A 25,205-nucleotide genomic window follows, 5' to 3' on the forward strand; every position below is an offset into this window, starting at 1 on the left:
AATCAGTATATTTCTCTGCTTTGTCTTCTAGTGCATCTACTGCTTAAAGTTATTTCCTTACAAAGAAATACGTGTTTTTTTTTTTCCCTATTTGGGAGCTACCTACAAATTGTTTTGCCTGTTTCCTGATTATGTATATACAGAAATACTTTGTTTCATAATGGAAAGGTGATTTTTTTTTTAATAGACATAAATATATCATCTAAACCTGGGATTTGCCTAGGTGTTTTCCTTCCTAGTCTTTAAGGTACTTTGTTAACTGAGCTCCATCAGTTTGAGAAGTCAGTTCTTTTTCACTTAGATTATTGGCATATATCATGTGCCCTGACACTTGACTAATAGGTAATGTGTCTCCCGACTCTCCTAATAGTCTCTTTTATCTTGATGACCTAATAAACTTTATCTGATCATGGAAAACTTACATTTTCTAATTGTCCTTGAGATAATGGGCTTCGTTATTCCCTAGAGCGAATTTTACTTTGAAGACTTACACCATTTGGCTCCTAATGACAGCGATAAATAGCACTGGTGTAGAGCTTCAGAATTAAACAAAAAGAATTTTAAAAGGCTTTTCTACGTTATATGCAGTCCTTACTGCAACAGTGAGGGAAACGGTTTATGCTCATTTGTGATTTCAGTAATCGGGGATTCTGCAGTAAACACCATAGACATGATTCCTCCCTCCTTTCACAGTATGGGGGGAAAAATGTTTTTATAAGAATTCTACAGCTCAGGGAACTTAAAGTGGCTTGCCCAAAGTCATTGCAGGTGATAGAATTTGTATGGAATGTGTGATCACCAATTAAACTGGAAAGGCAAATGGGAAGGAGATTTTAAAATCTTGGAAAACTGCCAAATTTTGTTGGAATGTTTTTTTCTAGATCATGGGTAGCCAGTGGAAGCTTTGGATTGGAGCTGTGATGTAATCAAAGCACTTAGAAAGAATATTCGATACTGAGGTACCAGTTAAATGAATAAGGTTGTGGAGATTTGGAACAATTGAAGACTATTAATACTTACATGTGTAAGAGAAAGCCCTGAAAAACTAGGATGGTCATCAGGCTGGGATGGGACAAATGGAGGAGACACTACTCTGGGAAAGTGGGGAGCCTGGGGGCTGACAGTGTAGGAGAGGTCAATGAGGCTGAAGTGTCAGGTGATAAGAACTTTGTAATAACCGTGGAGAGCAGTAAGAGCTTAAAGAGCACCAGTTAAGAGAAGCCCAAGTGTCCTTTCATATGGCTCCTAGCTAAGATCCTGTCTTTGATGACTGTCTCTTCGAGTATTTCCTAAAACCAGGAATAATGCTCCCCAAAGATTAAATTTATGAGAAAATGGAGCTGAGATCATTACTCGAAAGTGGGTCTTTTCCTGAACGTGTGCTATGATAGGTCAGCGAAGACAGGTGTGTGGCACGAATTGAAGACTGACTGAGGGGACTGTTTCCTAGGCATTTTTTGTCGACCACAACTCCCGCACCACCACTTTTATCGACCCCCGGCTCCCGCTCCAGAGCAGTAGACCCACGAGCGCGCTGGTTCATCGGCAGCACCTGACGAGGCAACGCAGCCACAGCGCCGGCGAGGTGAGTCCCACGCCCCCCGCCCTCGGCAGGCGCTTCGTGGAAGCCACGGGGATGCGGTGGCTGGGGAAACGGGCGGGCTTTTTATTATTGTTTTGTTTTCCTAGTTTGGTTTAGAGCTTATCATTTGGAGACTGGAAAGTGTTGCAATGTTGACAGGGCTTCTCTGGAAATGCACAGAGCCTAATTTACAAACTTTAAAAGACGGATATATGAGGAAAGATTGAAGAATGCAGAGAATTTTTTACATTCAGAAGTTGGTTAGAGAAAATTCTCAATGTTAGGAAATGTTCCAGAGAGGATGACGGTAAAGCCTTTTGCGTACATACCTAAGGGCAGCTTCATAGGAAAAAATAAATGTAACTTTTTTTTTTCCACGTCGGATGGGTAATGTACCGAGTCGTAACGAGGTTTGAGGGGGGCTCGTGTCACACAAAGGCGTGAACACCCCATCATCACGCTTATGAACTGCAAAAGGCTCGAAATGTAACTTTTAGTGGGCAAAATGTCAGTTACATACAGGGAGGTTTTTGAAGTGAGGGTTGCTGGATTGGATTAAAATCTTCAGCCAATGCTATGCGGTGGTGGTGTCCTCACTAATATTCTTTAAAGTCACCATATATCTGAGAGTTGATTCATGTACTCTAAGAGCCCAGAGAAAATGGGCGGAATTAATCACTAACAGCTCTACCTCGCTTTAACTTTGCTGGCTTGCAGTGACCTGTGGTAACCACATGGGGGCTCTCGAATAGCCTAACCAAAAAAAAAAAAAAAAGAATCACTTCCTGTTTTCCTTTTTCTTTAGTAGCTTAAATAAAAGGAATGTTTTAAGTCAACTTTTTTTCTCTTTAATACTGGCTTTATGCCTTGAATGTTTATCATTGCTTGGTATACATTGTTTCTAAAAATTTTGCTCAGGCAGAAAGAATTAAGATTCTTTTCCTACATGCCTTTTCCATGTCTATGTGCATATTATATTTTCAGTATTATATTGTAGATCAAATATTTTTGTAACCTCTCTTATAAGAAAAATTATGAATGCGATAAATAACTGGATTTTATTCATCAAAATTCTACTCTTGGAATTTCCCCTTGTGATTTACATACTTGTGTGTTTGCTGATTGTAAGTGCAGACATAGAAGAGTATACTTGAGAAGCTCATATAAAAGTGATATATAAATCTATTGCAGGATGAGGTATGCACAGAAATATTTATATTTTATGAGTAGTTGATAAATCTTTACTTTGCTGCCATGGAAACCATGAGTGATGAACTGGATGATGCAAACAGCATTCACTTAAAAACAGAACAGACCTCTCACCTTTGGACCTTGTGTGTGATACGTACCATAATTAGGACCCTGCCTGACTTTTATCACAAGGCCAGTGCACTTTAGCCACTTGGCCTTATCTTGACTTCACCGTGTGGAGCTGGCTGCTGGGTCTGGTCGGGGCCACATGCATAAGATTTATAGCTAACTTCCTTTTTCTTTCAATTCCTGTCTCAGCACTTGAGTTATTTTCATGGTCTAGTAATAGCCTGTTGTGGTAGAGGGATCCTAAGGTACACATTCAAATTTAAGTGAGGATATCTCTTCGTGTTGATGGAGACTGAGCAATGGAACCGAGATAACCCCACAAAGACTCAGCAGTCAGCCCCAGCCTTGCCAGACCAGTGATGGGAATGTGCTTTCTGGGCACCGCCTGCAGTGCTCCGCACACTTATCTGGCCTTGCCCCCTGTCTTACAGTCTGGTTTGAAGAAGTGGGGTGTTGAAGAGAAGACATTTGTCTCTTCTGGGAAATAATGACGCTTGGCCACATACTGACAAGGAGGGAAAGTATGTGTCATGTACTGAAGTGATAAATTCTGTGACTGACAAACAAGGTGTCGTTAATGATCGAATCTCCTCTGAGAGTGGCTGACTTTATTCTTCAAAGCCAATAATTCAAGAGAAACAGCGAGAAACTTCTAGTCATACACAGGAGGCTTTCCATCTACTCTCTTATCCTCATTTAGCAAATATCACAGGTAGTAAAAATGTTGGTATATCTTCCATCCAACAGAGAAATTCTTACCAAACACTGGCAGTGTAGAGACATAGTGGTTGGTGTGAAGGATACAAATAACATAGGTTTCTTTTTCTTATTAAGGAGCAAATATATGAAACTAACCGTAATACAAATGAATAAAAATATGAATGAAAACGCTTTATAAAATGGTAGTAATGGCAGCTGCTTAAGAAATGTATACCAAGTGCTTTGGGAGCTCAGAGAAGGGTACATTTAAAGTCAGCTTGAATAGAAAGGAAAGCTTCATCGAGGAGGGGCTCTTTGAACTACACTGTGAAGAATGAGTGAGAGTATTCTTGAGGGATGAGCAAGCAGTGTAGAGTGGGAACAGTATTTTTAGTTTTAGGGCCTTTAGAAAAACCTTCACCAAACACCTCACAGATACAATGTGATAAAATGGTTGTGAAGGATTGAATGAGTGGGATTAGAAAATCTATTTTTAAAGTACCAATTTATAAATCCAATATGTTATTTTGCCTTTTTTTCCCTCTTACTAATACTTCTTTTCTACTGTTGTCTGAAAAGACTTCTGTAATAGGGGGAGGGGGCTGCTAAAACAGAAGCTAAAGCAATGCTAGAGTTTACTGAGAAGACTAATAAAGGACATTTTTGTTGATTGACTTGTATGTATGAGTTTCTAAATCTGTAATAGGTACAATAAATAATTCAGGTTGGGGCAACCCTATTTAGCTCTTTCACACCTGCTATGATTAGCTCCCTGGTGTGGGAGGTTCAAACCAGAAAGAGCTGTTGTACTGGGTGCTCTAATAGGTGTGTAAAATTGCTCCTGAGGAGATAATACACCAACTCAGAACCCCACACGAAGCCGGCTGCTCTTCAGCCTCTGCTGAGCAGGGAATTCCCTAACCTGCCTTGGCCAAAGGAAGGAATAACCTGGTACTGGTACTTCCCAGGTTCCCTCTCCGATGTATTGTTGCAGGTTTTTGTTTTGTCAAAGCAGAGGTTATTCCTGGTGAACAGGTCTGCTGTTTAGCTTCTACAGCTCCAATAATTGTATGCATATGGAACTACCCCTGTACGACTTGGTCACTGCCCCGGCCCCTCTCAAGGACATGGACGTCCCAACCCCTCCCCTCAATCCAGCCACTAAAGCAGAGCTCCTGAGAACCCTGTGTCGGCTCCTCAGCTGGCATCTTTTCTGATCAGTTGGTCCTTAATGCTCGTTGTCAAGTATTTTGAACAACTAGGCTTGGTGTGCTGATTTAAACCATTCTGGGTCTTGGTGCACAACATAAATGATGCTTCTGGTTTGCAGGTAGGAGAAGATTCTCGACATACAGGCCCACCAGTTCTTCCCAGGCCATCGAGTACGTTCAATACAGTCAGTAGGCCACAGTACCAGGATATGGTTCCAGTGGGTATGTCATCCCTTTCCAGAAATCTTTATCTTCGCTTTTCATATCAGTATGAATCATGCACTCTGTCAGCCTGCTACTTTTGCCCTGTACTGAGAACTGTTTCATTATCCCTAAGAAACTGATTTGAATTGCAAAGCACTCATGTCGTATAAAATCCTATGTGATGAGATTTTTTTATGTTACTCTACCTTTTCTAGTAGAGCTATTATAATAGATTGTTGAGGTTAAAGGAAAATAAGCTATTAAGGTAAATATGTGGTCATTTCAAATGAGGCATTGGACAAGCATATATTTAGTATGTATCTAATGCTTGGGACCGAATTTAAGTACTGTGTGAACCTAAGTAGCCTCACAATAAGAAAGCAATGATGGCGTATTAAGGTTTTGGTAAAGAGCTATGTATTTGTAGCAAATACAAGGCAGCAAGAGACACCAAAATAAATGAATTGGGGCAGTAGGCCTAAAGAACAACTTGAATTATTATTCACACGATGAGGTTGAAGTAAGTCAGTTTTCACACCTGGAGCCCGAAGGCAGGTGGAGTAGACAGATGGCAGGAGGCCGTATGGGCTCCCGGCTTCATCTTAAATTTGAGTAGCTCTCCATTGGTCTGTTTTTACCTTAAAATTTTCACTTCTTTAAGGAAAACTTTAACATGAGATATAAAGAAATTTGACAAACACTGGACAAAAAGAAATCTTGGATCCAAGTCTAACAGTCTATTTATGCTGTTACTAATAGGATACTAAATACTGCACAGAGAACTTAAAAATCTTATAAAATTGTTACTCAAAAAGTTATCTAGTCTCTGATTGTGGATGGAATGTAAAAACCCACTGACAAAATTTCAGTTATAAAAATGTTTTCTAAAAAATTTTTTTAAAGTGTTTTCATTATTTATATATGATGAAATGTACTGATAGGTACACTTCAAGCTTGACAGTGGGATTCCATGTTAGCAGATAGTATTTTTTTTATTTTATTCACATTTAACTAAAATATGTTTGCAAAGGCAGCATGATGCAGCTGAAATTTGAACTGGCAAATGTTTAGAGCATGATATTTCTTTTGTCTGATCATTTGTTAAAGTAAGGCATGTTCCTTGATCATATTTATGAACACAAGAGTGTTGCCTGAACTAGGATCACAGATGTTTGAGAATCCAGACATTCAGTTCTGTGGTTTAAATATATTTTTCTGATTAGAAACATATAATCAAGATGAATAATATTAAGTAAGCCAATTAGTTTTCTTAACAAAGAGAAATTATTAGAGCTCTTAATGAATTGTAATTAATTATCTTTAAATTTTTGTGGACATTAGCCAGACTTGACAAACATACATTTTTCTTTTGATGTTATGTACATAGTTGATAATGCCAATTGTATTGTAGCTGTTGGTATAGTTGGTTTGGTAAATAGCTTTTATTTCTGCATAATATTTGTGAATGGTTTGTTCTCTACATTTTGGTAGTAGCTTGCTGACAACTGTTTTTTTTTTTTTAATTATAGTTGACACACAACATTATATTAGTTTCCAGTGTACAACATAGTGATTCCACAATTCTATACATTACTCAGTGTATATCCCATACAAAATTATTACAATATTATTGACTATATTCCCTATGATGTACTTTTCATCCCTGTGACTTATTTGTTTTGTGACTAGAAGTTTGCACCTCTTAATCCCCTTCACCTGTTTTGTCTGTCCTCTCGGCCCCCTCCCTCTGGCAACCATCATTTTGTTCTCTGTATTTATGAGTCTGTTTCTGATTTTGTTTGTTTTTTCATTTGTTTTGTTTTTTTAGATACCACGTAAAAATGAAATCACACCATATTTGTCTTTGTCTGACTTATTTCACTTAGATAATACTCTCTAGGTCCATTCATTTTGTTGCAGATGGCAAGATTTCATTCTTTTTTTATTGCAGGGTAATGTACTATTATATATAGAATTATATACAGAATCACATCTTCATCCATCTCTCGATGGACACTTATGTTGCTTCCCTCTCTTGGCTATTGTAAATAATGCCGCAGTGAACAGAGGGTGCGTATATTTTTTAGGATTAGTGTTTTTGTTTTGTTTTGTAAATATCTAGTGGAATTACTAGAGCATGTGATATATCTATTTTTAACTTTTTGAGGATCCCCCATACTGTTTTTCATAATAGCTGCACCAATTTACATTCCCACCAACAGTAAATAAGTGTTCCCTTTTCTCCATATCCTTGCCAACACTTGTTATTTCTTGTCTTTTTGATACTAGCCATTCTAACAGGTGTGAGGTGATATCTCACTGTGGTTCTGATTTGGATTTCCCTGATGATTACTGATGTTGAGCATCTTTCATGTGTCTGTTGGCTATCTATATGTCTTCTTTGGAAAAATGTCTGTTCAGGTCCTCTGCCCATTTTTCAATGGGATTATTTGTGGTTTTTTTGGTGTTGAGTTGAATGAGTTCTTTATATATTTTGGACATTAACCTCTTATTGGATATATGATTTGCAAATATGTTCTATTCAGTATACTGCCTTTTCATTTTGTTGATGTTCCCTTTGCTGTGCAAAAGCTTTTTAGTTTGATGTAGTCCCAATAGTTTATTTTTGCTTTTATTTTCCTTCATGAGGAGACATATCAGAAAAATGTTGCTAAGACGAATGTCCAAGAGATTACTGTCTTTTAGGAGTTTTATAGTTTTAGGTTTTACATTTAGGTCTTTAATCCATTTTGAGTTTATTTTTGTGTATAGTGTAAGAAAGTGGGCCAGTTTCATTGTTTTGCATGTAGTTGCCCAGTTTTCCTAGCACCATTCATTGAAGAGACTGTCTTTTCCCTATTGTACATCCTTGCCTCCTTTATTGTAGATTAATTAACCATATTAGCATAGTTGTGTTTCTGGGCTCTCTGTTCTGCTGATCTGTGTGTCTATTTTTGTGCCTGTACCACACTGTTTTAACTACTATAGCTTTGTAGTTTAGTTTGAAATCTAGGATTGTGATACCTCTAGCTTTTTTGTTCTTTCATGAGATTGCTTTGGCTATTATGGGTCTTTTGTGGTTCTATACAAATTTTAAGATTGTTTGTTTTAGTTCTGTAAAAAACGTTGGTGTTTTGATAGGGATTTTTTTGAATCTGTAGAGTTCTCTGAGGAGTATGTACATTTAACAGTGTTTAGACTTCCAATCCATGAGTATGGTATAGCTTTCCATTCATTTGCCTCATCTTCGGTTTTTTTCATCAATGTCTTCAGTTTTCAGAGCACTATTGTATTTTGGCAACTCTTATTCTGCCTCTTTACCTCTCTGGATGGCTGATACTTAGTCAGAAGATAGTTTTCCATTTCTAACAGTTGCTTATGAGGCTTTTGGTAAGCAGTAGCTAGAAACTATCAATATCTAGAATCTTGTCAGTGATCTCATCCTGCAATTTGATAATAAATATGACTTATCAGATGAGTTTAATTAGTGCTTAAGTCACACCTACTAGATCTAAGTCCAATAGTCATATAACAGGTAGACACAAATTGGATTTTAAGCATCTGTAGTGGCTCCGAACTATGACTTTTAGTACAAGGAATATTAACCAAAAACACTGACTTTTAAGTTTGGATTTATGTGCGTAAACCTAATAACAGATTTTTAAAGTATTGCTATAATTTCTGATTTTTTTCAGCTTACAATGACAAGATTGTTGCATTTCTGCGCCAACCCAACATCTTTGAAATTCTACAGGAGCGTCAACCTGATCTTACCAGGAATCATTCACTCAGGTAACTGCAGTAATGGTATTTGGTTCAAGTTCCATAAGCCCCAACTATTAAGTCGTCAGGAACACTGATAATCATCTTGGAAATTTACTCTTTCTTTCTGGCAGTCTGAACAAAGACATCTTGTGCACAAAGACTTTGTCATCAACAACCAGGTCATTGTAGTCCTGACTTTTCTCTATTAAGTATGAAGACTGAATAAGATTGACTACTAAAGAACCTAGAACCACCCTCTTTAAAGAAGGAATATGAAAAAGAAATAAAAATTCATAGCCAAGAATACATCCTTGATGTGCAGATTATAATGAAAATAATAAGACACTAACCTTTTTGAGTGTAGCTCGAGTAAACAAAAGTAAAAGAGTTCACTGAATTGAGACTTATAAAATCCTAGGCTCAGTATTCACATTTTTTTATAATATAAACACAGTGGAACCCAAGGAGGGAATCTGATCCTCTTCACCATCCAGTATTCCTATGCATGAACCCACTCTTCTAAACAGTTCTTCAATGCGTCACACTTAAGTCCAGTTTTACTTTCCTGAATACATGCTGTTCCTGTTCCCTGGCAAGTTTTTCTTTTGTGCATTTGGCAAGGAAGGTCTTTCCTTTAAAACTCACTGCAAGCTGTCTCTCCTTTAAGCCTCTCAGCTGCACTGTGAGCTCTTGCTCTCAAGATCTAGGCTAGTATTTCTCAACCTCAGTGTTGTAGGTATCAGTGGAGATGGAAAAAGATGTAAGTTTTTGCTGAAAATTTGACATAACTCAAAGCTCATTTGGTTCATATGCCACCTTTACTGGTAGAAATGTTTGTCCAGTGGTGCCATCTTGGCTCACAGCAGTGATTCTCCAATACTACTCAGTTGTACCAAAATTTTCATCAGGATCACCTGGGAAGCTTTGTAAAGTGTGAAATGCCAGGTCTTCTCTCCCCCAACCCTTCTCCCTTCTCTGAATTTATACCCCCTATCCTCCTATACCCTGTCCAGTTATTTAATTCAGGAGGTCTAGGGGAGAACTCAAGCATTTAATATCTTACAACCTCTCCATCTAATTCCAATGACACATCCAGGTGTAATAACTTATGTTCTAGACACTAATTGATAATTAATTATGTAGTGTATCACACTGTCCTTTATATGACTTTTGTGCTATAATTTGACTTTTCAAGTCCTTATGCTTTATTTTCCAACTAGATTATAAGTTCCTTACAAATATGGATCTTATTCAACTCATTATGTCTCCTCCTTACTGCTTAAATATCAAGAATAGTACTTTGCATACAGTGAATGTATATACATACATATATGCACAGATATAGAGATGTTTTTGTTGATTTGAAAATAAATTACCAATTCTTCTTATTATGTTCTTATTCTCTCATATCTTTTATCTTATTGAGGTACAATTGATATACAATATTATATTAGTTTCAGGCATTTAACATAACGATTCAATATTTGTATATATTGTGAAATGATCATCCCAATAAGTCTAGTGAAGATCCATCACTACACATTGTTACAGGATTTTTTTTTTTATGACAAAAACTTTTAAGATCTCATAGCAACTTCCACATATGCAATACAGTATTAACTACAGCTGCCACGCTGTACATTACATTCCCATGACTTATTTATTTTATAGCTGGAAGTTTATATGTTATGAACCCCTCTCCCCATTTTGCCCACTCCCCATCTCCTGTCAGTCTCTCATAGCTTTAAAAATTGTCATTACCTTCTAAAGTTTCTAAAGGCTAAGGCTACATGTAAATGTAATTTCAAGTATGACTACAAACATTGCCTACACAAAAATCCCAGTTTTACAATAGTTAATATGTAACCCAAGTCTCAGTGCTTTTCTCAACCTGACAAGCATGCTGTTCTCAATCACAAGAAAATTATAAAAATTAGATGAGCTATCTCATTTTGTATATTTGTATATTATGGAATCAGTTCAGTAATCCATGGTCCACTGGAGAGTCTTGTGTAAGAAGTTTTAGTTAATAATATTGCAGAAATAAACTCCCCAGTTGTCCACTGAGAGATCTTAGAGATTCCAGACCACAAAACAAAACAAAACAAAAAATAAATATCTCCTCTTTTGCTAACCACAAAATAAGAAGTCTATTTTTTTTTCTTTCCCACCAGCCCTAGCCCCAAACACACACACACACACACACACACACACACACACACACACACATGCATGTGCTCACATGAGCTTTTAGTCTCTATTCCTGTCAAGGTACCCCACCCCCCACAAAAAAAACCAAGAAAGAGGAAACTCAAGAAGGTTTCTACTTTTGCTCTACACCCCACATTATTATTTATAGCAATTTCACGTATCTTTAAATTTCCACCATCAGAGATATTGGATGATTTATTCTGCCTGAGCAAGGCATCCAACAGTATCATTATTCTTCAGGGATTTGACAGGACCTTAATAGATCCTAGCAGAAGGGAAAACTGCTGGCCCCAGTTGGTAGCTTTCAGTTTTGTTTTTGTTTTTCCTTCTGCTTTTCAGAGTCTTAAAAGTCTCTAACCTCCTAAAGATTGGTAAGGATTTTTATTTTTTAGTGACACCCTGGGTCTTCAGCTGAGCACATTCTTGTAATGTAGATCTCACATGGTAGTCTATCGGTAAGAAATTATTTTAGAAGTTTTGAAATAAGTTTCCATCTTATTCCAACTTACTTATAACCTTCCACTTATCCTTTCTAAAATTATTTACAGAATTTGACCGTAAAAAGCATATGCTATCATGACAAGTAGAAGGAAGCAAAGACATAAATCAGTGAGATAATGCTGTTCCTCTTACACAGAGTGTGTGTCAGTGCGCTTTTATTTTCTGAAAAGTTTTTGGTAGTTGAGCATTTTGCTTATCACAACAACATAATGGGGAAGTTTGTATATCTAAGAGAACATTCTGTTTCGTATGGTTAAAAACTGCATCGTAAGAGGCATTCCCACAAAGGCAGGGGTGGGGAACCAGCTGCGGTTCTTTAATCTCATATTTCAGTGATATGCTTGATAAAAGATTTATGCATGGAATAGAGCCATCGAGTAATTGTGTGTCAAAGGTAACTGTGGACCTTCTATTCATATCCTGGGCAAGGATCCTCAACACCAGTGTAGCTCTGCGTGCATTCTTTCTCATCCGTGGCACAGTCACTTAAAAGAAATACCCCTTCTTTATTCTCGCCATAATATAATGAGGAAAAGTGTTAGCCCTTAGGAGATTCAAATGGGTACATCTATTGACGTTGTATTTTTCCTGTTTAGCTTGTGACTCCTCCTAAACCAAAGGATAGCCAGCAGTTTATTTAGTTTCTGTCCATATATAGCTTCCTCTTCCTTGAGACTCCACTTATGTACCTTTTCCTGTAGAATGGCTATGGTTTTCTTTGCAATGGATATGGCTTTAGCTTCCAACTACTGTATTTAAATCACCGCTCCCTCTAATTTCATCTGTCATGTAAATGTGATGCTACAAAGTTGTCCTCTCCTTTTTTTTAATCTCAGAAGAGATTTATTTCCTCGGCTAGAAAAATCATCATCCAAAAGTCAGTACTACCTCCTTCAAGTGAGTACTGTCCCCCCATGGATAACCATCTCCTACTATTGGCTCTCACTGGAAGACAGTAATCATACTAAGAAGCTTTTTGTGTGTGTGGCATTAAAATAAAAGCCAAAATAAAATGTTTTATTATTTTATTCAAAGACAAATATATTCATTAAAAAAGAGCCTTTTAACAATATTTTATTGGTGAATGTAATGAATACAAATTAAATAAAATTTTTGGTATTGGTATTTGTACAACACTATATTATTTGCAAGGATCTACATGTCATAAAACTGAATTAAGAGTTGAGAGTAATACCTCTTGTGTGATAATTAGGTCTAGCCAGCAAACCTGCTCCCTACTACTCCAGCTTTCCCCAGGCATCAGTGATAATTATTTTGGGGCCCAGGTTGATTCCATTTCTCTTTGTCCGTGAGAATCCACAATGGACCTGTATTTCCAGATCGAATGGGAAGTAGAAAGAAAAGTTGATCTTTCTATTGCGTGGCCCTGGCCTTTAAGTCAGACCATGCTCTGCTCTGGGACTGTAATAAAGAGTATGAACGATCAACTGAGTAATAAATGCTAATTTTCCTTTCTTGGCCTTACACCATTAGAGATGTCACGGGATTTCTCTAAAATTGCCCTCGGGGAGTTTTTTTAAACATGTATTTTTGAAGGTGTTACTGAACTGTATCTACAGGAACCTTGTGTGCAGAGTCTGCAATCCAGAGAGTTTTGTGGTTTCAAGACATTGCTGCTTCTGATTGTTTCTGATCACGCGCCCTTCTTTAACTTCACCAACAATGTTGGTTAGTTTCAATGAGAGTATTTTCTGTGGGAATTCCGGCCTTGAGACTATGTTCATTGTCCTCAGATGCTCTTCTGCCAGAGTTGATCTTCTGGGGTAATTCTGTGCACTTGAGGAAGTGGTTACAAAGGTCTAAATATTATGGGCATCTGAGATACAGCAGTGCTAGTGACTTCTTCCTGAGGTTGTCACGATATAGGTTAGCATCCTCTTACCACAGTTGTGAGCTTTCTTATTAAAAGATCGCCTCTTTACCTGTCTTTGCACTTCCCTCAGTGGGGTCTATTTTAGCAAGTAATCTGATGTCAGCTTTCTGATTCTCTTTTTCTCCGCTGCAACAACAACAACAACAAAAATGGTAGCTTGTTCCGGACACTGAGTGGAGTCAGGGAAATTTGTTAGGAGCCAACTCTTATTTTGGCATTAACTAATATTGTGCCTGTGTACATTTTATTGAGCATTCCTAATGTGCACAGCACAAAGCTAGGTACTTGGGGAACATAAAAATAAAGGAGGAAAGGCTTTTGCCCTCAAGAAATTCATGTTTCCAAAAGAATTTATGTTGTAACTGAGTGGCCCAGTGAGAAAGTACAATGGAGGAAGTACTGGAATGTATTCTAAAGGGCACAGAGAGAGAAACATACCCATGCAGAGGGGGTCAAATGATAAAATGTTATTTGAATGTCATCTTAATCCTCATTATAAACCACTAAATTTGAATAGAATTTCTTCATTAGGTAAATGCAGTAAAGATAGGAATTAGAGGACTGCCACTGATTCCTTCTAACTCTATAAATATAGAAAGTAAACTTGAACCAATATAGTAATGTAACTTTCAAATGTCCCTTTAATCAGAGTCATATGTATCTTTAATGATATTTCTCAAGCTTGTTATGTTTATTTCAGACACTGAGTGGACTCATGGAAAATTGTTAGGAGCCGAAACTTATTTTCCACTCTAAAAGGAAAAGAAATATTGCAGATCTACAATGTTGACTTTAATTACTTTTATTTTAATGAAACATAAGTGTGCACAAATATAAAATATGCATAAACTTTGTGGAACTTTAAAGCCAAAAGAACTTTAAAGCCAAAAGACATGTACGTTAAGTGAAAACTTTAAAAAATAACATTTAATTGAATGATATTAATGTGAGATTTTTGTTTTTCAGAAACCAAATCACCGGTATTGAGACCATTGTCAGTAGAAAGATACATTTGTACTTTTTGTTTCACTTGTGTTTGGCATGTATCTAATTTTGATTTTGTATCTAATGGTTCATCAGGTCCATTTGTGGCAATATTGTGGTCAACATTTTTCTTAACCAATAGCTTATTTTTATCTGCGATTTACCTACTAATTTTATTTTTATCTACTAATTCATTGTTTTGATGAGCCAATTCATGTAATACCCCCAACCGCAATACTAAAGAAAAAATATATTATTAAATGTACCCTGTGATGATTCTACTGCTCCTTTTCTACTTGTAAACAATCATAAAGCTTTTGTTTTTAGAATAAACCATAACATCTTTTGTGCTTTAGTTAGCATAAATGCGTAGTTTACTTTTTAAATCCATTTATTTTGTTTTCTCTTTAGCCTGTGGCAATTTATATATACATAACCTTGCCTCACTTCATCATTGTCATTATGCAAATCAATACTGCAAAAGAAAAGTTTTGTCTTTTTAACTGGTAAGAGAATTGTGTGTAAGTGGTAGACAAGGACTGCTGTTATCATACTTAACATCAAGGCCCTGCCAACCTCAGAGCCTGCTCACCAACACTTTGAAAGTTTCTCTCTGATCATTTGGCACCAATGTTTTATAAATACAAACATGGGAACTGAAGTGTGAACTGAAATGGCAGTGTTCAGTCATAAATGTTATTCAGATTATCCAACACATGCCTACCTCAGTATTAGCAGTTTTGATCATCAATGTGAAAACACAGAATTTTTAAATTCCCCCAGAACTTGAGATTATGTCTATAGATTTCCAGTAGACAGGAACACAAGTTTGACAAATACTGGTCTATGGACTATTAGGCAAATACCTAATAACCAAGAAGTAGTTCCTGTTTGGTTTTGCTTTTCTTAGAAAAGATTTGTGACATTTCTGAGGATATCTGGGGACGTTCTCTTCCTCAGCCTTGATCTGCTCTCTTGACAGTCAGTAAACCAATGCCCTCTGTTTTTATGTGAAAGGACTTTGTGGAATAGGAGTGGGTGTAAGGCCTAAACAGAATTCAGTTAAGCAAATGGAACAGCTTAAATATTTTCATGTAATACTAGAATTGACCTTCTCTTTTCCACTGTACTATGAACTCTTTGGGAAGGGAGCTAGGTCTTCTACCCTGTTGCATTCCAGTGTGTGATACTGTGCCCAGCACATAGTAGACACTAAGAAAATGTTTGCTGAAAGAATGAATGAATGTTGGTATAAGAAGGTACTTAGTCGTATGGTATGCATCAGGTGACATGCTCCAGTGTCTTGTTCCTGAAAGCGTATGACCCTTAGCTCATCAGTGCAATAAATTAGCTGGCCTGTAGAAAACTAGCCTCCACTTGCCTGTGGTATGTTCTGGCCTAAAGAATCAGACCAATTCCTTTCACTGCCTAATATAGTTAATATCTGGAAAGTGATGAAAAGTTCCCCAGTTGGCATATTTCCTCTGGTGTCTTTCCCTTTCCTCAGCCTGTCATTCTTGTGACTCAGAAAGCTATCATCTTTTCCCTATTCCCAGGAAGCCCACAGGCCACAGTCCAGAGTATGATATCTTTTTTATCACTCACCTCACTCTGTCTCGCTCCAGTTAGAGAAGTAGAGGAGAATGTGCATCCTGCTTGTCTTGTTTGTTCTGTTTGCCTGACTCATTTTGATGATAGGGTATGGAGATAAACTGTATTTGTTGGAGATAGCTTTTGATTCTTCAAGATCAAAGCATGTTATTACTGACCCTTATAAGAGTATTTCTTTGGTTAAGTTATTGTTCATTTTTTCTCCAAGATAACTTTTCTCTAACTTAGCTTTTTTCAACCAACTTTCATATATTCTACCAAAAAATCATTCACCAGATAATGGGCCCTGGTTTCCGTCATGTGCTTCAGACATGTGATTGTGACACTTGAGGGAAAATGTTCCACTTGGTTCGAGCCTTCAAACTGAAACAATTAAGCAGAAAGGCTGGCTTTTCCTTTCTGAACAATTTCTTTACATACGTGTCTAACATTCATTTCTTAGGTATGTGTATGTGTAACTCCTGGTAATGAAGGTCGGAAAAGAAAATTTGGCAATACCAAAGATTAGATGCTTCATATGCTAACATATTGTTTAAAGTCAATCTAGCCAGAAGCAGCCAAACTCTTTATTTATTTATTTATTTATTTATTTTTATTATGCTATGTTAATCACCATACATTACATCATTAGTTTTTTATAGTTTTTTTTTTTTTAAGATTTTATTTATTTGAGGGAGAGAATGAGAGAGAGAGAGCACAAGAGAGGGGAGGGCAGAGGGAGAAGCAGACTCCCCGCTGAGCAGGGAGCCCGTTGCGGGACTCAGTCCTGTGACTCCAAGATCATGACCTGAGCCGAAGGCAGTCGCTTAACCAACTGAGCCACCCAGATGCCCTACATCATTAGTTTTTGATGTAGTGTTCCATGATTCATTGTTTGCGTGTAACACCCAGTGCTCCATTCAGTACGTGCCCTCTTTAATACCCATCACCAGGCTAACCCATCCCCCCACCCCCCTCCCCTCTAGAACTCTTTATCCCTCCTAGCAAACTGTGTGGCTGAGAGCAAATCAGTTGGCTTTTCTGTACATTATGGAGTTTTTCATCTCAACAGTTAAACCTTGCCTTCCACCTCATTGTCTTCAAGCTTGTAAATAATTAAGAAGAGATTTGGAATTTGGAAATATAAAATGCAGTAGAACTTTATGAAAATATCAAACAAAAACAAGATGATCTAGAAAGAGGAACTAAATCTAAATAAATACTTATATCAAAGATTAATATTTTAATTCATAGTGTACAAAAATCAGACTATACTATAATTAGCACTTTGAGTAAAATTGCATAGTTGTGTTTATTCTTATGTACCTATCAAATGAAATGCTTTCAGTACCATAGTTTATATTCTTATTTTTTTCCTTATCTTATAAAAATGAATATGGTGTGCTTTGAAATAAAATCATGTAAATGAGGGGAAGCAACAGGGAAATTTTTATTAAAATTGTTTTCATGTAATGAATTGAAAATAGTAGCATGATGATGACTCATCAAACAAAAAGAAAAACCTGGTGTTCTTACATATATCTATAGTAAAATAATGGTAGAAATTGCTCACATTGTTGTGTTTGAAATGTGTACATATAAGTATATATGCATTTGCACAGGTATACACATAATCTATTCTACCAACTGTAGTAACTAAAAGTGTTTCAGTTATTTCAAAGGGCCATATGCCTTTATATTGAATATGTATTGAATAGATACTATCTGCCTCCAAGTAGGAATATGCTCATCACACATAATTTAGAGGTATGGCCCCAGGAAAATAGATGACTATCCTTATACACGCACTTTTTGGAATAACAGGGAATCAGCCTGAATGACCTAAATAGTTGCTTAGATTCAAGCCCACAACAGGCTTTACCTCAAAGCAGAGACCAAGTTGTTTTTCAGTGTTTTTAAAAATGGTGCCTAAGGCACTGAGTTATGTTTCAAAAGTCTACCACATATATTCTGAGCTGTTTCTTTGCTTGAATAGGGAGAAGATCCAATTTATCCGAACTGAAGGGACCCCAGGATTGGTGCGTCTTTCAAGTGATGCAGACCTTGTTATGTTGCTGAGGTATGGAACACCAGTTTTTGAAGTAGAAAGTCCTCTGTCATCAGATATTATGGAGCGTTTTAGAAAATACTATGCCAGTATTAGTAACCTATGTCTCCATTATTCTTAAAGACTTGTGGAATACTCATGTGGAAGATGTAGGATGCTGGTTTAGTGATAATTCATTTCAGATTGCATTTCTTATTCTGAGATCTGTTTGATTTTTTTTTTTTATCCTGGTGATAAATGAGGTGGTATTGGAGAAGGGAAAGGTTAGTAGAGGCCGATGGATAGAATGTTCTACTCACAAAATGGGACACAAGGGTACACAGGGCTTACTTACCCCTTTGGAGTAAAAGAGAGGTCATATTTATATTTTCTTTCAAATTCTTTCCTCCAGGTGTGATTTGTCTTTTTTTTTTTTTTTTGGTGATTTGACATGATTTTTTAAAATGATTTTGAGAGTTTAGGTTTGGGAAATTTAGATCAGAAAGTTGAAATTTGATCACTGGTACTCATTGCCAACTTGACAGCCCTTCATAAAACTGACCAGTTGTATTTTCTTTCCTGATGGTTAGGTCAGCTTTGGTTTTAAATCTTAGAGTAATTTAGAAAGGAAACTGGCAAGTTTTCAAAAGATTTTTCATTTTTGATATCATCCTTCAAATGTAGGGGCCAGAATAAAATAATGCTTTGCTCTACCCAGTAGTTGGGACACCCACCCTGTAACCTCCAAAGAATTAAAGGCAAAGTCGTGCTGAACCAGACCACGCCATGTTTTATTTATCCCAGAGTGCTAACTGTCTCATTCATGATATTCATGATGAACTTGACCCTAACCATTTCTAACTGCCTACATGATAGTTGCCATACTTGTAAAACTGAAGTCAAAAAATTATCTTCCTTTACTGGATAATTGGAGCATAATTCAAAGGAATATAATCAGTTCCCACAGAGACCTTGCTTCACCTGATTCTGAACAAGACCTGTTGGGAGGCAGGGGTCACTTCTCAGTCTAAGGGGTGACCTATGACTATGTTGAACTGAACAAGTCCTGAAAACATATTATATAGTGTGCTACATGGTCAGGAAGACTATTGGTCAATTAATATGTAATATGATGTTTCTACCATAGTTTGGTTGGTAATAAAATAGTTTTGTTTATAAAATTCTGGCTAGGATAGGACTCTTTTGCTTCATTCTAGAAATCTAAGGTTTTTCATTTAAACTGAAGAATTCTGCCTTTGAATTAATAAAAACAAAATGATTACAAAATAGAAATCATGATTATCAATCACCTATTCTTAGTTAAATAATCTTTAGATGGTATAGTCCTAAATATTTTAAGTTACAGTATAGCTTAGAATATTTGTACTTTGGTAAACACTGCAGTTTGCATGAGTTTCTATGTGTTATGTGGTTGAATTTGAAAATATTTGAGAACTGATATATATATATCAGCTTTAAGTATGTATATATGTGTGTATATATACACACACACACATACATATATATATATACATATAAAGAACAAGGCTACATTTTCCCCCATTTGGGGAAAAAGCGTGTTCTCTGAAGTTAATGGGCCTTTGGAGAAGTGTGAGAAATTCATTTATTATATAATAGTTCTATAATTATTACATGCAAATGATGTTATTAAGTTCTAGACTTATTTTATTTAGATGATCAAATGTATTAAATTTAATAATTGTACATGGTGACACAATGTATTACATGTGGATGCTTAATAATGTTTAATAGTTATTGAAACATTTTCAGATGTCCTCAGTTCTTTATTTTTTATTTTACTTTGGAGTTTGAGTCATTTGAATCAGTGACTATAAACTCAAGCAATGAACTAGTTGCATACATAGTGAAAGACTTTGTATCTATTTTTATACTTTGCCTATTTCTTTTCTTTTCTTTTTTTTTTTTTTTAGATTTTATTTACTTATGAGAGAGAGAGAGAGGGAGAGCATGGGGCGGGGGCAGGAAAAGCAGAGGGAGAAGGACAAGCAGACTCTGCTGAGCGCTGAGCCTGATGTGGGGCTCGATCTTAGGAACCTGAGATCATGACCTGAGCCAAAACCAGGAGTCAGATGCTTAAATGACTGAGCCACCCCAGGTGCCCCTATTTTTTAAAAAGGAAAATCACTCCTTGTACAAATGGACTTGATTATCAGCAAGCTGAAATATCAAGATGCCACAGCTCTAGAAAATTATTCAATTCAAAATAAGCCAATGTAAGATTATTCTCCAAAATAGCTATTATAAAACTCAAGAATTTTTAAAATGACTTTGTTACATTTGTTATTGATTATTCTATTTCATATATTCTTTCACTAACTGAACTCCTGTAAAAAAAATGTACATCTGTCAGAGCTCATATATGAAATGATTGATATATTTGGCTAATGTTAGAATTTTAAAATTTATATAACGAAAGATACCACATATAAAAGCATAAAGGTAACAAACTGGAAGAATATATTCATAACACATAAAACAAAGATATTATGAATATACAGAGAATGCCTTTACATCAATTCAGAAGAAAAGATCCCAAAAGAAAAAATGGATAAAGGGTATAAAAAGGCATTTCATAGAAATTGAAGTAAGAATAGCCAGTAAACTTATGGACAGATGCTAGCAATCATAAAATGCAATTTACAATAATGAGACAGTATTTCATAGTATTAGATTTGAAAAAATCAAAAAGTCTGATAATATCAAATGAGAAATAAGGACTCTCATACTGTCTGGACTTAGTGGGATTGCAATTTCTACAACCTTCTCAGAGTACAATTTGACAATATCTTGTATAGTTGAAAAGGCATATGTGTTATGAGTGAGCACTTCTGCTTTTAGATATATACCATATTTATACTAAAACTCTTTTGCCTGTGCACAAGGCAATATATATAGGATCTTCATTGCACATTATTGATAAAAGCACAAAGTTGGGAAATAAATAAATATTTGTCAAAAGAGATAGCTTTGAAAGTACTGACATTTTGGGCTGGATACATGTTTGTTGCAGGGAGCTCTTCTGTGCGTTGTAAGATGTATCAGCATCATGGCTTCTACCTACTAGATACCAAAAGCATACCCTCCCAATTATGACAACCAAAAATGTCCTCAGGCATTCTCCAAAGTCCCCAAATGGTGTGGGAAGGGGCAAAATTGCCTCAGTTGAGAACCAGTGCTTAGGAGTCCTTTTCTTAATCTCTGCAAGAATGAACTGTTGCCACTTTTTTCTGAATGTTTTCTAACAGGTTTCTGGATTTGGCCAAGTTTGAAGAAAACCTACTTCTACCTCTTAATTAAAAAACACAAGTCCTCTTACTTTTATTGCTGTTTCAAATCTTTGTCAAATATTTGTCAAGTGTCTTGTCAAGTGTCAAGAGCTTAGTGCAATCAATAGTACTTTTATCATTATATTTAATGAAAAGTCTGAGATTCTAAGATCTCACATCCCTGGTTATTAGCTTTTAGGAGAGTCCTAGAAAGAGAAATTTCAATATGGAGAAGAACAAAGACACTGGATTGAATATGAATAATCTGAGATAAAAATCCTCACATTTAAAAAATTATAAAGCCAGAGTAAACAAGGGAGCTAACTATGAGCAGTTGTAATTATTTAGGAGGTGTTTTGTTTTATTTTGCTTTTAATTCTCCAGTTAAATCCTAAACTCTTTGCATATTGAGAAAACTGTCATATATTTCTTAGAATGAAGATAAAGAACATACTTTGTGTCTCTATTATGGGTTCTCAGTAAGCATTGTGTGTTGTGTTTGAATCTTATTCTCAATGCTAAAAAACCCAGGTACTGTGTTCAAGAAAACATGTAAATTCAGACTCACATATTAAAGTGGCAAAATAGTAATCGTGTTGCCCAAAGTTGGTAGGAAAACAGGCACAGAACCACGGGTTCCATAAAAGCTGTTTGTCCCAAGAATTAGCTACAGGAGAGAGGGGACGAGTGCTCCCTTTGGGATATGAACTGGACCCAGAGTGAGAAACTGATGGTCTTACTCATTTGGAAGCAAGGCTTTTCCCCACCACTTTGGCTAAAGTATGCATTTTGTTTCTTGTCTTTCCCCAGTTTATTTGAAGAAGAGATAATGTCTTATGTGCCTCCACATGCCTTACTTCACCCCAGCTACTGTCAGTCCCCCCGTGGCTCCCCCGTGTCCTCTCCCCAGAACTCGCCAGGTAAGTCCACCTGCTGTGCACAGTGAATCCTCTGAGAAGCGTACCCTAAAACCAGACATTCTGTTCTTCATAAAGGATGGTAAGGGAATACTTTGGGTTTGTCTTTAGTGTGAGCATGGGTACATATTCTGTGGCATTTTGTGTCTCTTAAAATTGGCTTGTTCCCATGGCAATTCATTTTGACAGGAAGATAATGACATTCCAGAATAAGAGGATAAATGTTAGCAGTATGATACACTCAAATACAGATTTACTTTTCATTATGTTATGTACTGCCTAATATATCTTGGAAAATATTAGGACACAAAATACTATGTTAGCTTTTGGATTGAAAAAGTTCTGGTTAGGAGACTGATTCAAATAAAAATAAATGTCTACTTTCAAGAAATAATACAGAATTAAAATTAGTTTAATGGACTTAGGTAGGTTTTTCCTGCAGTAATGACTAACTGCATTAGATAGGAAGACTAGAGACACTTGGGCAGATAGAACATGTTGATAGATAAAACAAACTAAAATATTTAAGTTCAAATTCTTTTTGAAAGAAGTATGGTATGAATGAAGGAGTGAATGGATGGATGGATGAATGAATGATAGAAAATGAATTTTTTTTAAAGGAAAGTAGTTATAATGTTGACAGAACATCAGCTCTATTTATTTTTATTATAGGCAATGTATTGTTTACACTTTAATAGCTATCAGAATTTAAAACTATTTTAATAGAAATCCAAGCTCCATATGTGTCACTAAAAGCTGCTCTATAGTCTTTGATATATGACCTGTTTTCACAAATCCTATGATAATGAAGCTAAAGCCTAACTGAATACCACAAACAGGAAAAGGTCTATTAATTTGTTCTTTTAACACAGATTTATTGAGCATCCAACTATGATCCAAGCACTGAATTAGACTCCAGTGCTACAAAGATGAATAATGCAGTCTCTGCCTTTGAAGGATTCGTGGTGGGGCAATGAGTCAACAAATGACTCTATTAAGCCTTGTGGTTAGTTCTATAAAGAGAGGTATGGGAACACTGATATGGGAACAGTTCTTCCTTCAAGACTGGCAGTGGGTGTTTGGGGAAAGATAAAGATAACAGATATGGAGGGAGCCTTGAAGGATGATGAAGATGGGCCAAAGGAAGAAGGGTGTTCTAGGTGAATGAGTAGCATAACCTAGGCCTCAGAAGCATGAAAGAAGTTTAGGGCCAATTAACAGCTACAAGTAAGAGCAAGTTCTCAAAACTCAGGTTGGAAAGATAGGCTAGGACTGGTTGGCCATTGAAGCCTTACTCTGTAGTCCATATGGAGCCACTGAAAATTTACAAACAGAAGAATACCCTGTTTTACAAAGAACAGTTTGGTGGCAATATGGAGGATGGATTAGAAGACGAGATAATGGAGTCAGAGAAACCACTTGGGACGCTGTTGCATTAACACAGGTGACCTGCTAAAAGGCTGGACTAGAGGTGTTGGAGAAACGGGAATTAGTTCAAAGGATACGTAGGACATAGAGACACAGAACTTTGAGTCCAGGTAAGGAAGATTCTGCGGTCAAGGCAGATTCTGAGGTCCCCAACACCTAGACTACTAGGCAGATGGCAACACCATTTACCAGGGAAGGAAAAAGACTAGACTGGAAAGGAGGGGTTAGATGAGTTTAGTTTTGGACATGGTTTGTTGAGGAATCTCTGAGCCATCCAATTAGAGATACAAAAAACAACTGGAAAAGACAATCATGGAGCTCAGAAGAGGCTGGTGGCTCGGCATATATATATGCTGGTGGCAGCTGAAACCCGGGGTAGATTGGAGGAACCAAGGAGGACAAGCCCATGGAAAGAAGAGAAAACAGAGGATGGTAACATGAGGAATTCCAGTATTTAAGGGATGGGCTGAGATGGAGGAGGAAATGAAACAAAGAGAGCCAGTGGATTTTGGAAGAGAATTAAGAAAGTCTTTTCAGGGAAGCCAGGTTTCAAGGAGTAGAGAGTGGGCCAAATCTCCAAAGCATTCAAGAAGCATGACTCCTGAGAAGAGGCCATTGGATTTGAAAATCATGAAGTTATAAATGGCCTTTTTCAGAGACGTTTCTATGAGATAAGAGGTTATAAACTGGAATATGACCAGTTGCAGAATGATATAGGATGTAAAGTAGAAGCCAGGAGTGTAGAATATTCTTTTTATGAAGTATGGGGATGAAAAGAAAGGAAACTAGGGCAGTATTTAGAAGTAGAAGATGAGTTAAGGAAGAGGTTTAGGATGGGAAAATTGAGCATGTGTGTGTGTACAGAGGTCAGAAGATGTGGGTGGAAGGAAACTAGTTTGTTGAAGCAGCAGTCCTACCACAGACCCATGGGAAGGCAGGACACTGGAGACAAAAGTGAAGGTCAACTTTGGAACAAAGTAGGGACACATATTTTGTTGATCCAGGATGAGAAGAAATAAGTATATGACACTTCAGGTAAGTTTCAAGATGTAGGGGGAAAATTGGTGGAATTCAGAGCTGGCCTCAGTCTTTACCAACTATGTGTGATTTTGGGCAGTTTACTTCCTTCCCTGAACTTGAATGTGGTTTTCTGTAAAATGGGAATAATAGCAATCACCTCCCATGGATACTTGGAGGAGAACACCTTGCCTGGTGCCTGCAACACAACAAGCCTCCAATAAATGTTAATTTATCCCTTTTTTCTTTCTTTCTGGAAATCTGATCCTGAGAAGTATAGTTTGTCAATGTTTAAACCATTAATAACCAAAAAATATGAATTCATTTCTCCCTCATTTGCAGAGCTTTCTGCCTAGGTATTTAATCATTCTGACTGGTCTTTATCTTAGATCCTATGATGAAGTTCAAATGGGTTATCCCTTTACCTGATGCTTTGTGGTTAAAGAAATGAAGCTGTGTGGATTATTGCTCATTTCAATCAAGGCTCTCCTTCCTGGGGCTTTTCTGCAGCCCATCCTCCCCCAAAA

The 25,205-nt window shown here is 36.7% G+C and overlaps 1 protein-coding gene and 1 non-coding gene across 9 annotated transcripts in view; one reads left to right on the forward strand and one right to left on the reverse strand.

Annotated features, from left to right (window-relative positions):
* The window catches only part of HECW2 (HECT, C2 and WW domain containing E3 ubiquitin protein ligase 2), a 357,621-nt gene that overhangs the window by 283,338 nt on the left and 49,078 nt on the right, over positions 1-25,205 (forward strand). For all 8 annotated transcript variants that reach the window (XM_032405743.1, XM_032405753.1, XM_032405716.1 and 5 more), the window contains 5 exons: positions 1,451-1,585; positions 4,932-5,034; positions 8,712-8,808; positions 17,958-18,041; positions 22,127-22,236. In XM_032405743.1, the coding sequence (XP_032261634.1) occupies positions 1,451-1,585; positions 4,932-5,034; positions 8,712-8,808; positions 17,958-18,041; positions 22,127-22,236 (529 nt within the window). The remainder of the gene's footprint in view (positions 1-1,450; positions 1,586-4,931; positions 5,035-8,711; positions 8,809-17,957; positions 18,042-22,126; positions 22,237-25,205) is intronic.
* On the reverse strand, positions 1,960-2,062 carry LOC116638258. Its single transcript, XR_004300680.1, has one exon. It is a non-coding gene; the product is annotated as a small nucleolar RNA U13 (small nucleolar RNA).

This window comes from Phoca vitulina, unplaced genomic scaffold (genome assembly GCF_004348235.1).
Source record: "Phoca vitulina isolate PV1807 unplaced genomic scaffold, GSC_HSeal_1.0 scaffold1, whole genome shotgun sequence".
NCBI lineage: Eukaryota > Metazoa > Chordata > Mammalia > Carnivora > Phocidae > Phoca > Phoca vitulina.